This window comes from Lytechinus variegatus, chromosome 3 (genome assembly GCF_018143015.1).
Source record: "Lytechinus variegatus isolate NC3 chromosome 3, Lvar_3.0, whole genome shotgun sequence".
Lineage (NCBI taxonomy): Eukaryota > Metazoa > Echinodermata > Echinoidea > Temnopleuroida > Toxopneustidae > Lytechinus > Lytechinus variegatus.
In genome coordinates this window covers 71,823,805-71,843,449 of record NC_054742.1, presented here as the reverse complement: position 1 = coordinate 71,843,449, position 19,645 = coordinate 71,823,805, and the positions used below count along the sequence as shown (strand labels likewise).

At 36.5% G+C, this 19,645-nt stretch overlaps 1 protein-coding gene across 1 annotated transcript in view; it reads right to left on the bottom strand.

Annotated features, from left to right (window-relative positions):
* The window catches only part of LOC121411867 (E3 ubiquitin-protein ligase HUWE1-like), a 76,773-nt gene extending 60,945 nt beyond the window's left edge, over nt 1-15,828 (bottom strand). Inside the window, 9 exon segments of the mRNA XM_041604751.1 lie at nt 944-1,012; nt 1,388-1,435; nt 2,013-2,093; nt 2,501-2,642; nt 3,251-3,324; nt 3,609-3,815; nt 10,000-10,092; nt 11,393-11,472; nt 15,763-15,828. Coding sequence (XP_041460685.1) covers nt 944-1,012; nt 1,388-1,435; nt 2,013-2,093; nt 2,501-2,642; nt 3,251-3,324; nt 3,609-3,815; nt 10,000-10,092; nt 11,393-11,437 — 759 coding nt within the window. The 5' untranslated portion in view covers nt 11,438-11,472; nt 15,763-15,828.
* Nucleotides 15,829-19,645: the final 3,817 nt, after the last annotated feature.

The following is a 19,645-nucleotide window of genomic DNA, read 5'->3' as shown; positions in this document are numbered from 1 at the left end:
GACTCAAACAGTGAATAAAATAGTGTGTCTAACCATGGTAACAGGCGTCAATTTGGCGCACTCTGACAAAAGCGTGCATTAGCATTGGACATTTCTTACATATACATGCCCGATACGCGCTAAATTAAGCGTAATTTATACAGGAAATCTACATAAACCATGGATTTAACCGTGGGTTTTCAAAACCACCTTTGTGAATTCGGGTCTTAGTATCTATTCTGAAAAACCCTACACCATTGTAATTTAGTTACTAGCAAAACAGATGGTAAGATTGTTTGATTTCTTAAAGAAACGTTTATAAAGCAATGTGATATACAATTAATTGGTTGGTATCGACATTTGAATACAAGGGAACAAGGATTTTAAGTCCCCTTCAAAGGTCCTGGTAATAGTAATTAATGCCTTGTCCAAGGTTATCAATGCATCACCCACAAAACTGAACTAACAGCACAATAACACATGATAGTTGAAATGGAAATTAATCACAACTAGGCTCCATCTATCAGATTTCACATCACATTACCTAATGGTTCATATCATTGAATACTTTTCTTTTCCAATAATCTTATTTAACAACAGATTTTTTACAAACCCAAATGAAATAGGCTTCCGTTACTTTCCATGATATCTTGACATATTGGCCTGTATTCTGAACTCGGGTTTAAATTAAAGCCTGGTATAAAGTTGTGGTTTAACTATGGAGAGCCAATTGGAGCACAAATCGCTAACAGTACATGTTCAATATATTAACTCATATGACATCAAAATTGTTCATAATTGTCTGGGAATGAAAGCAAAAGGAAACGAAGAAGTAAAACATAAGAAATATACAATATAAACAGAATTTCTAAACGCTTGGCTCCCCATAATTTTAGCACAGAGTTAGACAGTGGTCTAAGTTGAACCTGACTTCAGAATGCAGGCCATTATCTATTTGACTCACCAGTTTGTCTTTTGGTACATTGTGCTGTGACAGCTGATCTTCCATAATGTCTACTGGGTCATGTGAAAGCTGATTACAAAGAGAAAGTAAATACAGACTTCATAAAACACAAAGGATCATCAATACTAGAAATTATTAAGACAGATGCCTGAGATAAGAATATAGCAATCCTTTTAATCCTTTTAAACAGGAAACATTACAACTGATAAAAAATTACATAAATCATCAAATACATTCGTTGAACACATAAGGCACCTTCTGTACAATTGCATGGCAAAATGCAAAGGATCATGACATATTTTGTTTACATAGTTTCAGTAAATTTACATTTTCATGACCACTATTCAAGATTTACTTTCATGCTACATATATCTTCGAAATCGGGTGAATTCCCATCCAAATTTTCAAAGAAAGTTGCACCATTCTCAATCTTTCATTACTCACTTTGTCTACATGCTCCAAGTGAAGGACTGTAACTGCCTGGACCGCATGCTACAAATGGAGACAAGGGTACAAAATAAAATGAGAAATTATGACATACAACTTTTTTTCATACAGACCATAGATAAGACACATTATTCTCTAAGAAAAAAGAGGGAAATGTCTATAGAGTATAAGATGTGTCCTGCTTCATAAAATTCGTAATTTTAATTTCCTGTCATATTTGGGGGTTTTATATCTACAAGCATTTTTCTACTTTGCTTGTGTTCAAATACATCTTCTTTTTGCTCTCTGTATTTTTTTTAAATGTTTACTAATATATTTCCCTTGTTTTACATGGCTCCAATGGAAAATCGCAATTACTTAGGCTTTTTAACATGATATAAGATAAATCAATCATTAAATCAATTCACTAAATATCACAATTTTCAAGCTACAAAATTGAAGTCTTTGATACAGAGATCTAATGCTGAAATTTCACTGACATAAACAAGTTCTTTTTTTTTATATAATAAAGCTAGATTGTTAAAATGAAAACAAAAAAAAATTATTAAAAAAATTAAAAAAAGGCTTTTTTCCATACATTTGATATGATAATCAAACAAGATACAAGAAAATATTTTTTTACCTTCTTGGACGACACCTTTTCTTCTGCTGTATTTTCTGAGTAAAACTCAAAATGGAGAGTTGTGGCACTTGGAGGAATTCCCTATAAGAAATAACAAAAAATTGACATGAGATTTCAGACAAATGATACAATCAAAGACATTTATGTATCAAAGGCGCAACAACTTCAGTTGACATATCCTACTTAGAAAATGTTTAAGAAGTGCTGAGGTATACTACATAAAGATGTACATGATTTTTTTTTTTCTTTCAACCTTCAATGTATTTTGTTACTAAGAAAAACTTTAAAGAAAAAATAGCAAGAACGCATTCATCGATTAGAATGAACCTCAAGAATGATCTTGCTACAATAATATCATTATGAATAATAAAACAGAAGGAACTAGAGTGTCCTATTTCATCTCCATCTGAAATAACAATCTCTTTAGCTAGACTTTCAATATTAATCAATCAAATTTACACTGTTTTCAAACAAATTCCGACCATCACCTGTTTTGAGGTCTTCTTGCAGCATTCTGCCAAGCCAAAGCCATTTTCTTTGCCGCCCCAACTCTCTGCTAGGTAGGTCAGCCGACTGAAAAGCTCCCGTCTTTTCTCTGCACCCAGCTTGATCAAGAAGTTCGACCGTTTACTGTATTATGTGTAAGAGAGAGAAGAGGAAAGGAGGGAGAAAAATCAAGAAAAATTGTGAAATTCTTGCAATTACACACATGCATATCTATAAATATAATTTTACCTTCAATGTCCCTTAAACGGAATGATTCGAATTTCATTTACCCGGTAAAGTAATTGCCCGATATAAATGCTCCATTATTTGGTATTTCATACAATGTTTAAATTGCAACTTCGGGAACCTGCTTCATGGTGCACTGAAGAAATTCACCTGAATGGTGCAAAATGAGAAAAATTGTATTTTTTCACATATTTTACTTCAGCTTCATCAGACCCTTGTTGTAGACTATGTAGTTAAAGATGCAGCCTTGCAAGCAAAGGTTTACTTCAAAACAGCTGCAATTTTGTAATTGTGAAAAAAAAGAATACTTTCTCATGTCTAACCTCATAGAGGTTGTAATCACTCACATTAGGTCATCATTCCCTAACAATGCATAGCCAACTTAACATTTATATCATCGGCGAATGACAATTTGCAAGATATTACAATTTATGCATCACAAAATCGAACCCTAATTTCATTAGCGATACATCAATATGGCAATGATTTAATGTTTAATACCTTACCTAAAAACATAGACCAAGTTCAAGACAGCTAATACCGTGTTCATGTCACTGGAAGCTAGAAGAGTTGTAAGATGCTGTAATTCAAGAAATCAATGTGAAAATATATTACATCATAACCATGAAACCACTGACCAAGTAATAATTAAAAAATGTGATTTATTATGAGTCTTAATATCATATTTAAATATTCAGACAATTAAATCTTAAACAATACCTGAATAATCTTTGAAGCACTGCGAACAATCAAACATGATCATTTCCAGACTAAAAATAGCAAGGTATCTGCATCCATTGACTTTGAAGCACTGAGAACAATTAAATTTACTGCTTCACATTAACAGCTTTGATCACATCTTACCTCAACTGAGCTGTATAGATGCCGCGAGAAGCTGTGTTCTATGAGCAGAGCTGTAAAGGTCAGCACACTGTGTACAGAGTCCCGCAGTCGGGTATTCTGGGATTGGTCACATGACAGTCGCCACGGCTGGTCAGGTGGTGCCGAGCAACCCTCTTCTAAGATGCCATCAAACCTGTCCAAGACATCTACCCAATGGTACAGCTCACACTGCAATGTGAATAACAGATGATATAGAATACCAGAGACATATAGGCTCGAATTCAAGATAACTTACACCCAGCCACCTACATGTACCTATCTCACCGTTTCAATCCACGTAAATCCTTCCAACCATACATGTCCCCCCAAAATACTAATAATTTGATATAACATTTATAGACTGCAAGCAAACATACTTAATTGCATTTATTCATCGTGCTTTAGGGGATTTCAGCTCTTACCAAGAATTCATACCTCAGTTGTGAATTTGGGCAGAAGTTCAGAAACTTAAGATCCTTGCCCAGATTTTTCAACATATAAATGGAGCACACACATTCAAAGACATTTTGTTTTTCGAATTTAGTAAATAGTTACATGTACTTGAATTTCATATAGAGATCGAACTTTAAGGGGAATACATCCTTTGGAACAAATGGGCTTGTGTGGAAACAGAAAAATCTGAGAAGACCAAAGAAAGTTTGAGAAAGTTTTAATATTGCGATGTCACATGCGAACAACTTTCCCTATGATAGATTATACCTCCAAAATGTCTCTTTTTGATCTTTCTTATGGTGATACAAACTCTTTGTGTATATTCTTTTAAAATTTATATTACGTGCCCTCCTATAGAAATACATGATATAGGCCTACTGATAGATAAGATAAAAGAGCCAGTTTAAGTGAAATATATACAATAGTGGCAAAGTTGTTCATATGTGACATCCCACATGGGAGGATCTACATTACAATAATGATCTTAATTTCAAATGCTCATGTTTCTTATTACTTATTGAATTTTCCTTAAACTTTCAATGATCTGTTTCCTTGATTATTCTATTTTCGCACAAGCTACATAAGGTTTCATTTTCCTTCAATAATACTATAACTTATGATCACTGACAAATTATAACAATACACATTTTGTTTTTGGAACCATTCTGCAGCAAAACATTTCAAGAGACAACCTCTTTAACCTCCTGATATTTAATGAACACATTAAATATTCAAAATATCTTATTTACAAAAATGAAAACAAAGAGCAGGCACATTGTACGATTATTTTTAAAAGGACAAAGTCACCCCAACAAAAAGTTGATTGGAATAAGAAGAAAAATCCAACAAGCATAACACTAAAAAATTCATCAAAATTGGATGCAAATAAAAAAAGTTATGGCATTCTAAGGTTTCTCTTAATTTCACACAAGTGGAATGCCTCTGGCCGTCTCACCTGCATCACGCGATACAACATAGCAGCATTGCCGACTTTGAAAACTACTATAACTCGCACAAGATATTCAGTGATACTTGGTTACTCTTATTTCCATGTTTTATGAACTAGACCAATACACTTACAGAGATAGGATGGTAATTCAACAAATACCCCAATGTGGCCAAAATTCATTGACCTCACATAACCTTTGACCTTGATCATGTGACCTGAAACTTGCACAGGATATTCAGTGATACTTGATTACTCTCATTATGCTAGTTAGATTTTTCCTAATTTATTCATTAAATCAACATATTTCTGGGGTGGACTTGACCTATAAAAAATATCATATTTTCACAAAGAATCAGTCAATGAAAAGTTGTAGAATAGACTTCATTGACTGGAATAAATTTGATATATTTTTCAATCACTTTTACCCTTTAGCACTTTAAGCTTCAGAAAAGAATGAATACTGATTGAATAAATAATTGCATTTAGCATGTCCTCTATAATATGCATTGTTTAGTAACAAAACAAACAAATATATTTGGAGTTTGTATTCAGCCAATCATCATTTTTCAGGAAGTAGAGAAAACTCTTATAAAATCAACATGGATGAGAACAATAAACTGATTAACTTCATAAAACTTGCATGTTGATAACTAATTCAAAATAATACACAAATACATGGAAGAATAAAAGGAATATGAATTTATTATAAAGAAATGAATAGTCTATACAATTAATAATCTGATGAAAATAAAGTGCACCATATTTACAATTCAAAAATCCACAGCATGTAATGTTATTGTGTGGATGAAATCAGGAATATTTAATATTCATCATGTATTCACACATCCCAGTCTTGTAAACCTCATACCAGTAGGGCAAATACTGTATTGACCTTTCAAAGTGCATGTATTTAATGTTTTATCATTTAGGCATGGCAAATAATGATCGTTCCTCTCATTTTGACTTAATAATATACACAAGCAACTGTACATGTTACATGTAGGCCGACATGTACTGTACATGTCTGAACTGATAAACAGTTCCAATTCACAACACAGTCATGTACATGTCCCCTGAATGAGTTATTTATAGACAGATAATCTTTGTGATCATCACAGGATGACTCATCCATGTACATGTAGCTACAGTGTGTGCAATACTCGGCAGGGAAACAGGGTAGCAATACATATACGTAGAGTGAATTACACCTGGCAAAAACAATCCTAAAAAAACAATACTCAAAACCACAAAATATTCCCAAGAATTGGAAAATAAGGGATGTGTTTATGATCATTAAGAATTGAGTACATGAAGTAAGTGAGGAGGAAAAAAAACACACTGAAACAATGCAATGAACTAATGACTACAATAGTAAACAAAAAAAAAATCAATTTTATTTAACAGGCCTCTACAAAAACCATTTTTTTTACTTGCCAGACAGGGCAAGTGATAAAAAAATTTGCTTGCCCTACAGCTACAGAAAAAACTGCTTGCCCAATTTATTTTATAATTTTTTTACTATGACAGCACTACTCTGATTTTTAAAGGTCATACAAAATAGCGATTGAGAATCATGTACATTATAAAAGAACACACATTTAAATGTTTATTTTCAGCAAAGTAGGCCTGAGTCATTATGTTTATTTTGAAAAAAACTTTTCGCGGGGTACAATCGAGTGTGCCGATTTCGAGCACAGTCACGATGTGTGAATTGTCATGATTGTAGCGAAGTGAGATCATGTTTTCTGGGGTTTAGTGGCCATTAAACATTCTCATTTTGTTGATTTTGGAGTAATTACTGTTGCCATTCTGTGTATATTGAGGGAAAATACGTTTTTCCGTGATTTCCCATTTGAAATCCCACTTTCCGTTTCAAAATGCCCTTTCCGTGAATTCCGTCCGTTTCCGCGATCGCAGAAAATCACTGTCCCTACTAGTACTACTACTTATGATAAGGGCTGAGTTAAACCAACTGGTTCACCAGAGCACTACCCATGTTGCTAGTAAAGAATACAAATACAATTCACTACAATTACATGTATCAAAGTTTAAGAATTTAATTTACAAGTTTCATATGATATTCAACCATGTAGGACTTTATCATTACTAGATGTTATCTATCAGAATTTTTTCAGAAAATTTATTTTTTTGTATTAAAAATGTTTTTTTTTAATATTTTAATGCATTTATCAATAATATTTTTAGTGTACAATACCGTAAGTAACGGTGTTTTAACCGCACCTTTTTCTCGGCGGGATAGAGGCAAAAGTCAGGGGTGCGGTTTATACACGGTGACGGGTCTGAGCTAGCCCGCCGTAACCCCTCCCGTACATGTATGATGTCTGCCAGTTCACAAACACATCGAGTGGCCGGGCGTAGCCGCCCAGGCAATGTCGTATTGAGGGGTATGAGCTGCGGGTAATGGGAAGCGATTATTGCAATATTAATTACCGATAAATGTTGTCCATAACAAACGCGCCCACCTTCATGACACTAATTTTGACTTTATTCTTGATTCAAAGTAGTGAAGTTCTCTTGCTAATTTAAAAGAGACACCAAGCATACTCGGTAATATTTTGTCACCGCTGAGCGAGAGTTGAGTGTGCTTAGAGATTGCATTGTAATGTGGTTATAGTGCGACTTAAGCTGGCGCTATTCAAAGTCCCGTTTCGCGCCGCCAGCTTGTTTTTTTCCTTCCTGTTTGCTTTTCATAAGATACCATGTAAACCACGCACGAGAGAGACGGCACGAAGCCGTAAAAAACAACTGGAAAAAATGTCAATTTCTTTGTTTCTTGAACCTTCCTGTCCCGTATCCAAAATTCATGCTAAGACATCAAATTTCTGAAAGTGATTGTGAGATTGTGATGCAAGAAATGTGAATGTTTCTTCCTCCTACGCTGGGAAAGACACAGATCATAATTTGATAAGATGTACTGGCATGACTTGTACTGTATCGTAGTTTGCAATGTAATGGCAGTGCTGTGTGTGTACACTGTGACTGTGAGGTGAGCGAGTGTGTAAGTTGCCAATATTGTCGGGACCGTTCTTTCTTTCTAACATTTGTAGATGAATTGATCAAGAACAGCATATTTCTGCATACCGGTAATCTCTTTGGATACTTTGAAATCTTAAAAACTTAGATTTTGTTTCTTCGTACCTCAAATATGCATGTAAATGTGAGTTTTTTTTTTTTTTTTTTTTTTTTTAGTCCAAAGTTGGGGGTGCGGTTAATACACGGGTGCGGTTAATACACCGTTACTTACGCTAGTTGCCCACTCTGCCTCACTCACAGCATATTATGCAAAGTTTGGCTGGATTCAAGAAAAAACATATTGCATCAGTTATACTGGTTTTCTTGTAGGACAGGGGCCCGTCTTACAAAGAATTGCAATTGATCCGATCAATTGTAACTATGGAAAGCCAGCAATGTCAACATCTGAAATACATGTTTGTTCAAAATATTTTCTAGAAATGACATATATTCATACACTGTTTTCTTGACAATTCAGTACGCTTCTCTTTGTTTCCAAAGGACATTTCCAAAAGAAAAAATTATGACATTGATGGATTTCCATATACTTGAGATTGATCAGATCAATTGTAACTCTTTGTAAGACGAGGCCAAGTTGTAACTTAGTTAATAATACAGCAGACAGTTTGTCACTTGTGGAACGACACAATAGTTCATGATGAGAAGAGACATACATGTAGCTGGATAAAATCATGTTAATGTAGTAGATAATTTTTCAACGATCTTTGAGCTATATAAACAAAGAGACCGTGGAAACGATTTCCAGATTAATCAAGAATACATGATCAAAACACCTACAAAACAATTTCACTTGCACAAGCACATGAAAGCAAATGTAAAACATTACGATGAAAGTCATAAATAAACCCATACAGAACCTACACACACTTTACCATTTGCATATTATGTCAGACATCCAATGCAATGTAGATAACACATGTACAGTAGGGGAAGGTAAGTTGTGACAGTTTTGCTTTTTGCATGTTAGAATTGATATGATTAATAATCTTGTCGAAATAAGTACCTTGCCTTGAAATTTAATTCTTCTGAAATATTTTCCACCTTTATATAACTTTCTATCCCCACACTGAAAGTCATCGTGACCTTTGAAAAAAACGATGTCAAATGGCTCAACTTTCCCCATATATGGGGTAAGTTTGAGCCGCCTTCTGGGGTAAGTTGAGCCACAAAAACTATGTACAAAATGTATGGGGGAGAACCAGCATGTTTATTTTTTGTTTAGTCTTTTCACTTGCTAATTCTCTATAAATACTAACATCCTGTAAAAGGAAAAGAGCAGTCATGTAAATTTGCTCCTTTCAGCCTGCATTTCAATCAATTTTTATGGTTTGTTTGTTTTTTAAGATACATTACCATAGGAATTACCATGGCTCAACTTGCCCCATGCTGTTTGGCTCAACTTACCCCAGTCCGAACTTAGTGCGATAATTTTGTATCCACACATTTATTATGCATCCATCATGTAAAAGACTATGACAGGAATGAAGATCCGTACCTGGACTAATAATGTTGTTATCATGTCTTTATTATATTTAAAGACGTGAGTGTTTATAAAGCACTTATCTATTTCACACTCTTTTTTACTTTTTTGGCTGAAATTAATATTTTTCACTCTAAAAAACTACTTTTTGTTTCAAAGTTGGAAACAATGTGGTGGGGTTGGGGGTTATGCTATGGGTCATTAATACATGACACCACCACAATGTCTGACTCATTCATTATTGGCCTGGGGCTGGTGGCTCAACTTGCCCCTATGCTCAACTTACCCCGCCTTCCCCTATAGACTTTTGCACACAATTTGATGAGCTATTGTGCTCTCCCCCCCCCCAAACAAAAAATAACCCATAACCCCCTTATCATTCAACCTTTAGCTAATGTACAAATACCACTTCCTCGTGATATAATTTTATTACTTACCTTGCCATAGTTCCAGGATTTGATTCCTTGTAGCTCTGACAGGAGATCACTACTGGTTTTTAGTCTCTCAATCAAAGCCTGGCAGTCGAAGGGCTGTAAATATGGGGAAAAAGGATATCATTTTCAATATTTATGAAAAGGGCATTAAAACAAGTAAAACCAATTTTCAGAGGAAAGAAAAAAAAATGTCACAATGACCCTATTGTATGAAAAAGATTCTATGACACATCATTCAGATTCATGAAGCTTTGAAAAGGAGTAATGCATCAAATTTGAAAGGATGGAATAACTGGAAATCTAAAAAAAGAAACAATGTTCCAGTTGGAAAGTCCGGGTTACCAATCTTTTCCTAGAAAAACACCAACAATAGCTTGAAATTCTATTCAAATGAAAGACACGATGAACTATCTTAAAAAGGGACAAATTATCAAGGATTCCCGTCAATCGTGCTTGTGCACGGCCGCAGAACAGCAGCATATGACACACAGAGATTGACTCTAATGATGTGTCAGGAATTTGTGATCTTTGAAACCAATCAGTATGTAAGCCTAAACACTTGTTGTCTGTTTATTATTAAATTTCGGAGAATTGAAACAAGTGGAGCACCTCTGGCAGTCTCACCTGCATTATGCAATTCAATATAGCAGCAGTGCTATGATTACTCTAAAATACTTATTCACAAAATACACCATTCATATAATGTTAAAATACCACGTTCATTGACCTTAACTTGTCAGTGATACCTGATTACCCCTATGTCCATAATTCATAAACTATATTCATAAACTTAGAAAGTTATGACAGCAAATTAGTAATTACCTCCAACATGGCCAGTTTATTGACCTTAATGACCTTTGACCTTGGTCATGTGACTTGAAACTCAGGCAGGACGTACAGTAATATTTGATTACCCGTATGGCCAAGTTTCATGAACTAGGTTCATATCCTTTCTAAGTTACGGTGACATTTAAAAAACTTCACCTTAGGTTAAGATTTCGATATTGACGCTGCCACGGCCGTCAAAAAAGCAGCGCCTACAGTCTCACTCTGCTATGCGTAAGACAAAAAAATGGTATATGAGGAAGGGTATGAAGTAATATACCCAGTATAGTATAGAAGTTAAAATAAAAAATATATACAAATATTATTCATTAAAACCTGAAGGCTCTGTCACATCGTTCCATGCAAGCCTTGCAAGTGAATTGCAGGTGATTGCCCGTGTTTTTACCCGCAACAAAATTTGAGCATGTTCAAAACTTTTCTGCATGCAAATCAGACTTGCATGCGACCCTGCGGGCATCTGCGTTCAAGATACTGTCAATGCAGGCGACCTAAAGATAGGAACAAAAGTCAACATGCAAGGCTTGCATGGAATGATGTGACAGGGACTTACCACTTCAGACGTGCTCTTCTTCAGTTTACTCCTGTCAATCTTCATGATGAATCTTCCTTGTGAACCACACAATCAGGAGACTGAATTGGGAGATTAATAAAATAAAATGTTTTTTTACATCTTCATGCAAGGAACTCATAGCATTTTCATATATCAGCAGTGATCAGAGGCCATGCCCTTACATGTACATGTACCTTATCTCCTCAGGTTGCTGGAAAGACGCCCATTAAATCCACTCAAGGGCCTTGCCCTTATTTGAACTTCTAAGAGTAGGTGAAGAAAGCCAAATGGGCCCAGCAGATGGCTAGAATAGGATTCGGCATTAACCGACTGGAATTACAACAGGTCGGCCTAATCCAAAAATTAGTGAATAATGATGGATTTCATGTTGTGTTTGGAATACATTCACTGTATTTTCTTTTCATTACATTTCTACCATTTTATTCATTGTTTGCAAAATATGGTTAATCAAGTTCTTTTATTCATTATTGATTTAAATTTGGATATTGCATTTTTGCTCTTGTTAATGTGATTGTTTATGTTAAAGGATGTTAAATAAATGAACAGAATTGAATATTCCTTCCCCTTGTAGTATTGCTGTCTGAGTCCAAAGTACCACTAATGGAGAAGAAACAGACAACAGTAAAATGTTTAAACGAAATGGTCAAGGAAGAGAGAGGAGATGAGTTTGAAAAGAGATGAGAAAGAATAAAGGAGACATATATGACTTTGGAAAGGACTGTTAAGCAAATGAAACGGGTAACGGGAAGCAAAAGAGTTGAAGACAAAGAATATAGGTCTGGATGAGCGTCCGAAGTGAAGAGCAGATGTGGTAAGTAATCTTAGCGATGAGGGTAGGATAGATGATGCATCTCAACATCCAGAGCAAGGACATCAGGTGAGTTGTTTATACTTATACTAACTATAACCACAACATCAATATTCACAAAAACCGTTTGTCCGAAATTAACATTTTCGGAAACCATTCTTTTTGTTCCTGTTCTTTTTTCCATTGCAACATATTTCTTTCTATATTATAAGTTGTTTTATGCTTTGATATTTTTTATTAGAAATGACGATATTGATAATGGTTGAGATTATAATGATAGTGATAATGACAATAATGGTAATAACGATTATGATAATTTTAATGATTATGATAATTATGATGATAATAATGGTAACACAGAAAATAATTTCAATTTGTATTTTGTATTTCAATGTTGAACTTATTTAATCGTGGGCCCGGCAGTCACTGTCGCTGCACCAGATCGACGTTGCTCTATTCCTTTCAATTGTTAATCACCAAGCAAGGATACCTCCATCGTTGTATGTCTCTTGATCTGAAGCTGCCAGGTTTTGAACCCAAGCCCTTCTGCCTGAGCCGACACACAAGAAATGTGGTTTTAAATTGTAGTTTAGAATATGGCTGACATACTTAAGTTTCATCGTCAGAATGCTACCTGCATCTACTTTGGCTACGTGATCATGTCCAGAGAATTATTTACGACGACTATCCCTACTTTATCGTCATTGCTCAATTCAATAGACTGTCAAGAAGATAGTAACAGAAGATAACCGAAAAACACCCTTCAAGGACGGCATGCCAGGACAGAAGTGGCTAAAGGGGGTTTTCAAGAGACATCCTAAGCTGGCAGACGAGCGGTGGCCACAGAAGAAAAGATGGACAAGTTCTATGAAGACCAAGATGACTACCTTGTCAGCAAGGGGTGCTCTTCTATTCTCACTTCTCCCACACAAATCTTCAACTGTGACGAAAGTGGCTTTCCTCTGAGTAGGAAGGTGTCCAGAGTGATAGCCACCAAGGGGAGCCGTACTGTCAGCTCCGTTGGGTCGAGCAACAAATCCCAGGTCAAAGTCTTAGCGACGATATCGACATCTGCGTCCTTCCACTGACGATTGTACTAGCAGGCAAGAGGTTCAAGGAAAATCAGTTGAAGGATCGACCCGAAGCCTGCCTGAGAGAAGTGAATGTGGATGGATGAATAGTGAGTGTTCTTTGAGTATATGGCCAATAGCTTCATCCCGTGGGTCGAAGATCATAAAATACCATAACCAGTGCTACTCCTTGTTGATGGTCATAGTAGCCACATTACATATGAGGTTGACAAGCTTTACAGCAATGCCAAAATGAAGTTGTATCCCCTTCCAGCCCATGCAAGCCACACAATCCAACGCTGCGAGGTGGCTTTCTTCGAGCAGTTAAAGTCAGCATGGGTGCGAGCTGTGCGTGAACTCTGACAGGCTAACCCGTGCCAATGTGTAACAAAGTAAACATTTGCTAGTGTATTCAGGAGACCCTGGGAGGAAGTTAGCAGAAGGAAGGAGTTGGTGAAGTCTGCATTTCGAGCAACAGGGATCTTCCCATTCTCCAAGCAGTTTGCTAAAAAAGGAGAAGTTAGCACCTTCTTCTGTATACAGAGAGAAGTACAGGAGAAGGGAAATGATGCAAGAACTCAGGCCCCTGGTCCCTATGGGGATGCAACACCGTCAACCTCAGGTTCTTATGTTGGACAGTCTCTTCCACTGGAGAAGCACCTCCACTACCCCCAAATCTCATAGGTCAAGGCACAGAGACGGAAAGGCAATGCCAAAGCAACCAGAGCCAACAGGATGCGACGATCAACATGGTAACGCAGGTGATGATGACAGCACACCCAAGTCAGATCTTGATACACCTGACCCGATGACAAAAATATAAGCCATGATCGGAAACCATAAGTTCCTTCAGGCCTTCTGTGCTCTTCAGAAATATAGTAAGAAGGCAAAATATGCTCTTGTCCATGCAGTCTATCATTAATTTTTGTAACTGAAGAATATCTTAATATGCCTTCTGAGGATGGAATTTTGTTAATCTCTAATAACGGGTAAATCACCTGATGTTTATCCCTCCATTATTACATTCTTGCCTTTACTTTACTACAGGGGTTGAGGAATACTTAGAAGAGACAAAGTGACTGCTTTTACAACATGTTCATCACATATTATCTGTTTAAAAGCTTTACTTTTTTTAATGCAAACTATTGTGTACCGTATGCTATTTTATTTTTAAATTACTTGTATGATGGTGGGCCCCAAGTCTGGGACTGCGCAGACTTTTTTTCTTTTATTTTTTTCTTATTTCTTTTTATTTTTAAATTACTTGTATGATGGTGGGCCCCAAGTCTGGGACTGCGCAGACTTATTTTCTTTTATTTTTTCTTGTTTCTTTTTCTTTTTATTTTTAAATTACTTGTATGATGGTGGGCCCCAAGTCTGGGACTGCGCAGACTTGGGGGAACTTGCCATATTGTTTGTTACACAAAATCATGAAAACCCAATAAAAACTTTTTAAAAAAGAGTAGATTACCGATCTTAGAACTTTGAAGTCCATAACAATCACTTTCTCCATAACCAGCCAGGAGGATGGCAAATGAAAATGTATTTTTTAACTTGATACTATTGGAAAGGACTTCAATTTGCTTGCCTTTCAATTTGTATGGCAAGTCCTCCTCCTCCACTTCATGATCATGCTTTAAGATGCCGTCCATGTTTGCCTTTTTAGAAAGTTTTGTAATTTGCATAGAGATCTTGATCTTTTGAAATACTCATGCGCCTGACCAGCGACCTCCGCGCATGCGCATTTCGCCTTCACCATCTTCGATTCGGCAGAGATTTTATTTTAACTAACATGACTAACGTTTTACATGCTCTCATATTCATAATCGATATTGCCTTATTATATTGGATTGTATTTGTAAAGTTACTCCGAGTAATTCTATTCTACCTAAATAGTAAGACACAGATTCTACTTAAACATCTTAAGTTGGCATTATCCTGGTTTAAATCGCCACTCCATTCACTCCTCCTGTTCATTTTGTCAGAAGCGGCAACTGTCTGAATCTTTCCTCTCCCATGGGCCATGATTGTCATTGACTTTGTACACAACCAGGCCAAGATGAGCACGCGCGCACACACACGAGAAGAGAGGTGACTTATTTCAGGATAAGGCCCAAAGTTTAATGAAATTCATCCATTTCAACTCATTTTCCCAAGCCGCAAACGAACCCAACATTAAGTAGCCAATACACATCCCGAGTCACAGCACGCATTATTTTGCCCTAACACACACCACCATTCTCAATCTCCGCAGACTCAATTCTCGCAGTCGCTCGCACACGAAGAATGAAGACTCACCGACACACAGCCGCACCAAAAAATGATTTATGTTGAGAAATTAGTGGCAAAATAAAACCGAAGCAGGTACATTATAACACATATATGTTTAAATTATAATTCAATAACCTAAAGACTACCAACCATAAACTCTAAGGTAATTACAAGAAAGAAAAACAGAAATGACGACTCACATGTATTCGCCGCCATATTGATCCGCATACATAAATCCTGAAAAGTCCCGGATGTTCATGTTCGAGCGAGCTCGCTCGTGCAGCGCAATTTTTCTAAAAAAAAATTTCCAATAACCGCGCTGCACTCTGATCTGAGCTTGACCTTCACTCCCGGCCAATGCTGAATTTATCACAAATGATGCTTGGTACACTGTGCAAGGGCGCCGGAAGCGGGGGGGCAGGGGGGGGCACTTGCCCCCAAATAATATTTGGGGGGGGCAAAACGAGATTTTGCCCCCCCCTCCCCAATGTGCCCCCCTGAAAGTAGAAAAATGATAAATTATTTAAAGACAAAAGTAAACGATGAAGGCACTTTTCTGCCTAAAAATTGTCATTTCCATTAGAATGTCCGTTTTTTTAGGTCGGAATACAAAAAGTAAAAAAAGATGAAAAATATATCATTAGAAACCAATTTGTTCACGTTTACAAAAATTGCTTAAAATATCAAGTTCTTAGGTCGGAATATCAATAATTTCAGCTCGAGCTTCGCACTCGCATAAAATTCCATCCTGTTCATGATAAAATGAAGTGCTTAGAATGTCAAGTTTTCAGGTCGAAATATCAAAGAATTTCAGCTCGCGCTTCGCACTCACACCAATTAATTGTTTTTAACTACCATCTTGCTCAGAGGTTTTTTTTAGTGCTTAGAATGTTCACTTTTCAGGGGGGGATATCTAAAATTTTCAGCTCGCTCTTCGCGCTCGCATCAATCAATTATTCATTTAGAAACCAATTTGTTCTTGGTTACTAAAAGTGTTTAGAATATCCATTTCTTATAAGTCGGAATATCAAATTTTTAGCTCGCGCTTCGTGGTCTCATAATTTATTACGGAAGATACCCATCCTATTCATAATTAAGTGCACAAAATGTATCGTTTTAGGTCTAAATTTGTAGGAAAAAAATCAGCTCGCGCTTCGTGCTCGCAATTAATATTTTTATATTATTTTAAAACTGTGAAGTTGATATTTGGGCAATGATTATCAGCCCCCCCCCCCGACGAAATATGTCAGGAACGCCACTGATGCAAGGGATATATAACAATGAAAATCAGTTCTTTATTATGTTCATATTTTAAAAAGTCTGTTTCTATTGTGATTTGAGAATATTCTGCTCGAAATGATTATTATTGAGTTAACTCAATTCAAACGTATAAGATAAACTTTGTTATACAAAACATATTTCACCTCGGAAATCGAACTTTCATTATTTTGTGTGATTTCCAAATAAAAAATGTGCTCTGTAACAATGTCAGTTTATGGTCTAAATATTAACATTTTCTGCTCGCGCTGCGCGCTCGCAAATTTTGATTTATAAGGTTCTTATTATTTTCGTGTATTCCATAAAGTTTTCAAAATATCCCTTTTCAGGTCTGATTGTCAAAACGTATCAGCTAGCGCTCCACGCTCGCATTTTGATTGGCGCGTTATATATGTCTCAATATTGATTCTACAACAAGCTACTTAAAACCCCATTTTTATGAAAGTTTATCAAAAATTTACGGCTCCCCATTTGGGCTCGCATTAATGGTTTTAAAATATATTAACCGATGCATCCTATGATCCTATGATGATGATGGGGCAATTACATTATCATAGTAAGCCTCGCGTCTTTTGACGAACAGTTCCTCTGTGAAACATACCTTTGATAAGCCCCTTTTCCATCTTATTACAGTGTGATAACGTTTAACCTTTTAATGAATACATTTCAGACTAAAACCGAATGGCAAGCTATTTTTTTAAATATCTAAACCTACAACTAATGAAAAAGATGGGTATCTTCTTAGATAAATGATTTGATTTTATATATTTCGATCTAAAAAGTGAAAAAAAATCAAGCACGTTTTGAAATAAAGAGATGGTTGTGTATTTATGCAAAAGCGCGATCGATTTTTTTATTTCTATACTATGACCTGAATTTTTTTTTTCCAATTATTCCCCTCCCTGCCATCATTGAACTTTCTTCCCGGTTCTATCTTTCTTCTTATCTTTCTCCTCACCTTCCGCCGCTTCGCCCCCTTGATCTACCTATGATGACCCCTCCCACGGCAGGAATTTGGTGTAAAAATGGAATATAAAAGTTTCATTAATAGAGTGTTTAAAAACAATTTTTTGGGGATTAAACATAGTTAAAGTTCACTGTGAAGGATTAATCATAACTCATGAAAACTATTCTTTGTACTGAGTACGCGAACAATGAAAATATTCTTATATTCCAAGTAAATTTGGAATAAAGGGAAAGTGAATTGGCTTAACAAAGGTATGATTTTACTGGGTATGGAACATCCTCGTCTACCATCTATGCACTATCCAGAGGCAATTTTTTTCGTCGTTTTTATTAGATATGAAATTGACAATGGCCATCGATGTCATCAATGTCATCACTCTTTGGCTGGCATATAGGGCTAGATGCGAGTTCGAGAATAGTTGGGCCGGTATGCCTTTTCTTTTCCTAACCAAGTTCTTAACAAAAACTATCTGTTAATATATTTCGAAATTCGAGGATACACGTGTATAATTTCGATTTTGAATTATGTATTTTTCCATAATAAAAGAGCACAAATAGTAGGGGGACATTTGATATTATGTCCCCCCTGGGATTTCCGCCCATGGTGATGGGGGAGCTTCTGCATTTTCTAGAATAAAATTAAAGGATTTCGTGCACACTTTTGGTGAATTTTGTGAATTCTGCCCTCTCGATCGGCGGCCCCCGGCTGCGTATACGGTCATGTTTGTCATCTTAGAGTCTTTAAAAGGCCTATATATTACATTGGTTTGAAACAATTTCGTTTGCAATAAGGCTCGTAATTTGCTGGAACTGCGACCCTGATCATGAAGAAACACCAGTCTGGGTCAGAAGGGGGAAACAGAAGGAGCAAAAAGAACTCCAAGACTGTTTAATTCTCAAGAAATTTATTTTTGAATGCTCTTAGAAACGCAACTTTTATACTCCGTTTTTACACAAAGTCCTTACCGTGGGGGGGGGGGGGGGTCCCACACCCTCTCCCGCTCGATCGCTTCGGTAACTCACGCTTTCAAAAATATTGTGCCCCCTTCGGGATTTTGACCCCCCAAAACTGAAAGTGTTCCGGCGCGCCTGACACTGAGATATCAAAGTACCGAAAAACTTGTTAAAAAGTTATCCCCTTTTTGTTAGCATGTTTTTCTTCGATCAACAACCAGTGGCGTAACAGGCGGGGGAGCTAGGGCAGGGGCCCGGGCAAGCTCCCCCCCGGGCCTGGCGGATTTCACCGGGAAAATGAAAGAAAAACCGGGGAAAAGAAAAAAAGAAGGAGGGAGAAAGAAAGGGAAAGGGGAAGGAAAGGGGAAAAGGAAAAGAGGAAAAGGAAAGGGAAAAGTGAAAAGAAAACAAAGAAAAACTCTTTTATGGAAAAGGAAGGAAAGAAGGAATATCTATACGAAAGAAGAACATTTGAGAAAGATCATTCCGAAATAGGCCTATGTAATGCAATAGCACGATGGGAAATAAATTAAAAGCTGACAAAATGGCAAACAATAGCGGGAAACGAAAGAAGAATGTATTTTTTTTTAAAGCTAAATTGGAAAACAGAAAATTAAGGGACAGTAAAAAAAACTTAACACGGCCGGGCTGCCGATGATTGAAATTAAAGAGCGGAAAGAAAGATTATCTGCATACAACATTGTGCTAATTTTATGCTTTGCCCCACTGACCCCACGCAGTAAGGGCTCTTCATTTATAACCTTCAAATGGCTCTATACCCCCCCCCCATTCAATCAATTTCAATCATCAGCATACAGGCGGGGGGGGGGGGGTCTTGGATCCACACCCAAGAGGAAATAAAAGAAATTATAGGAGACAACGTGA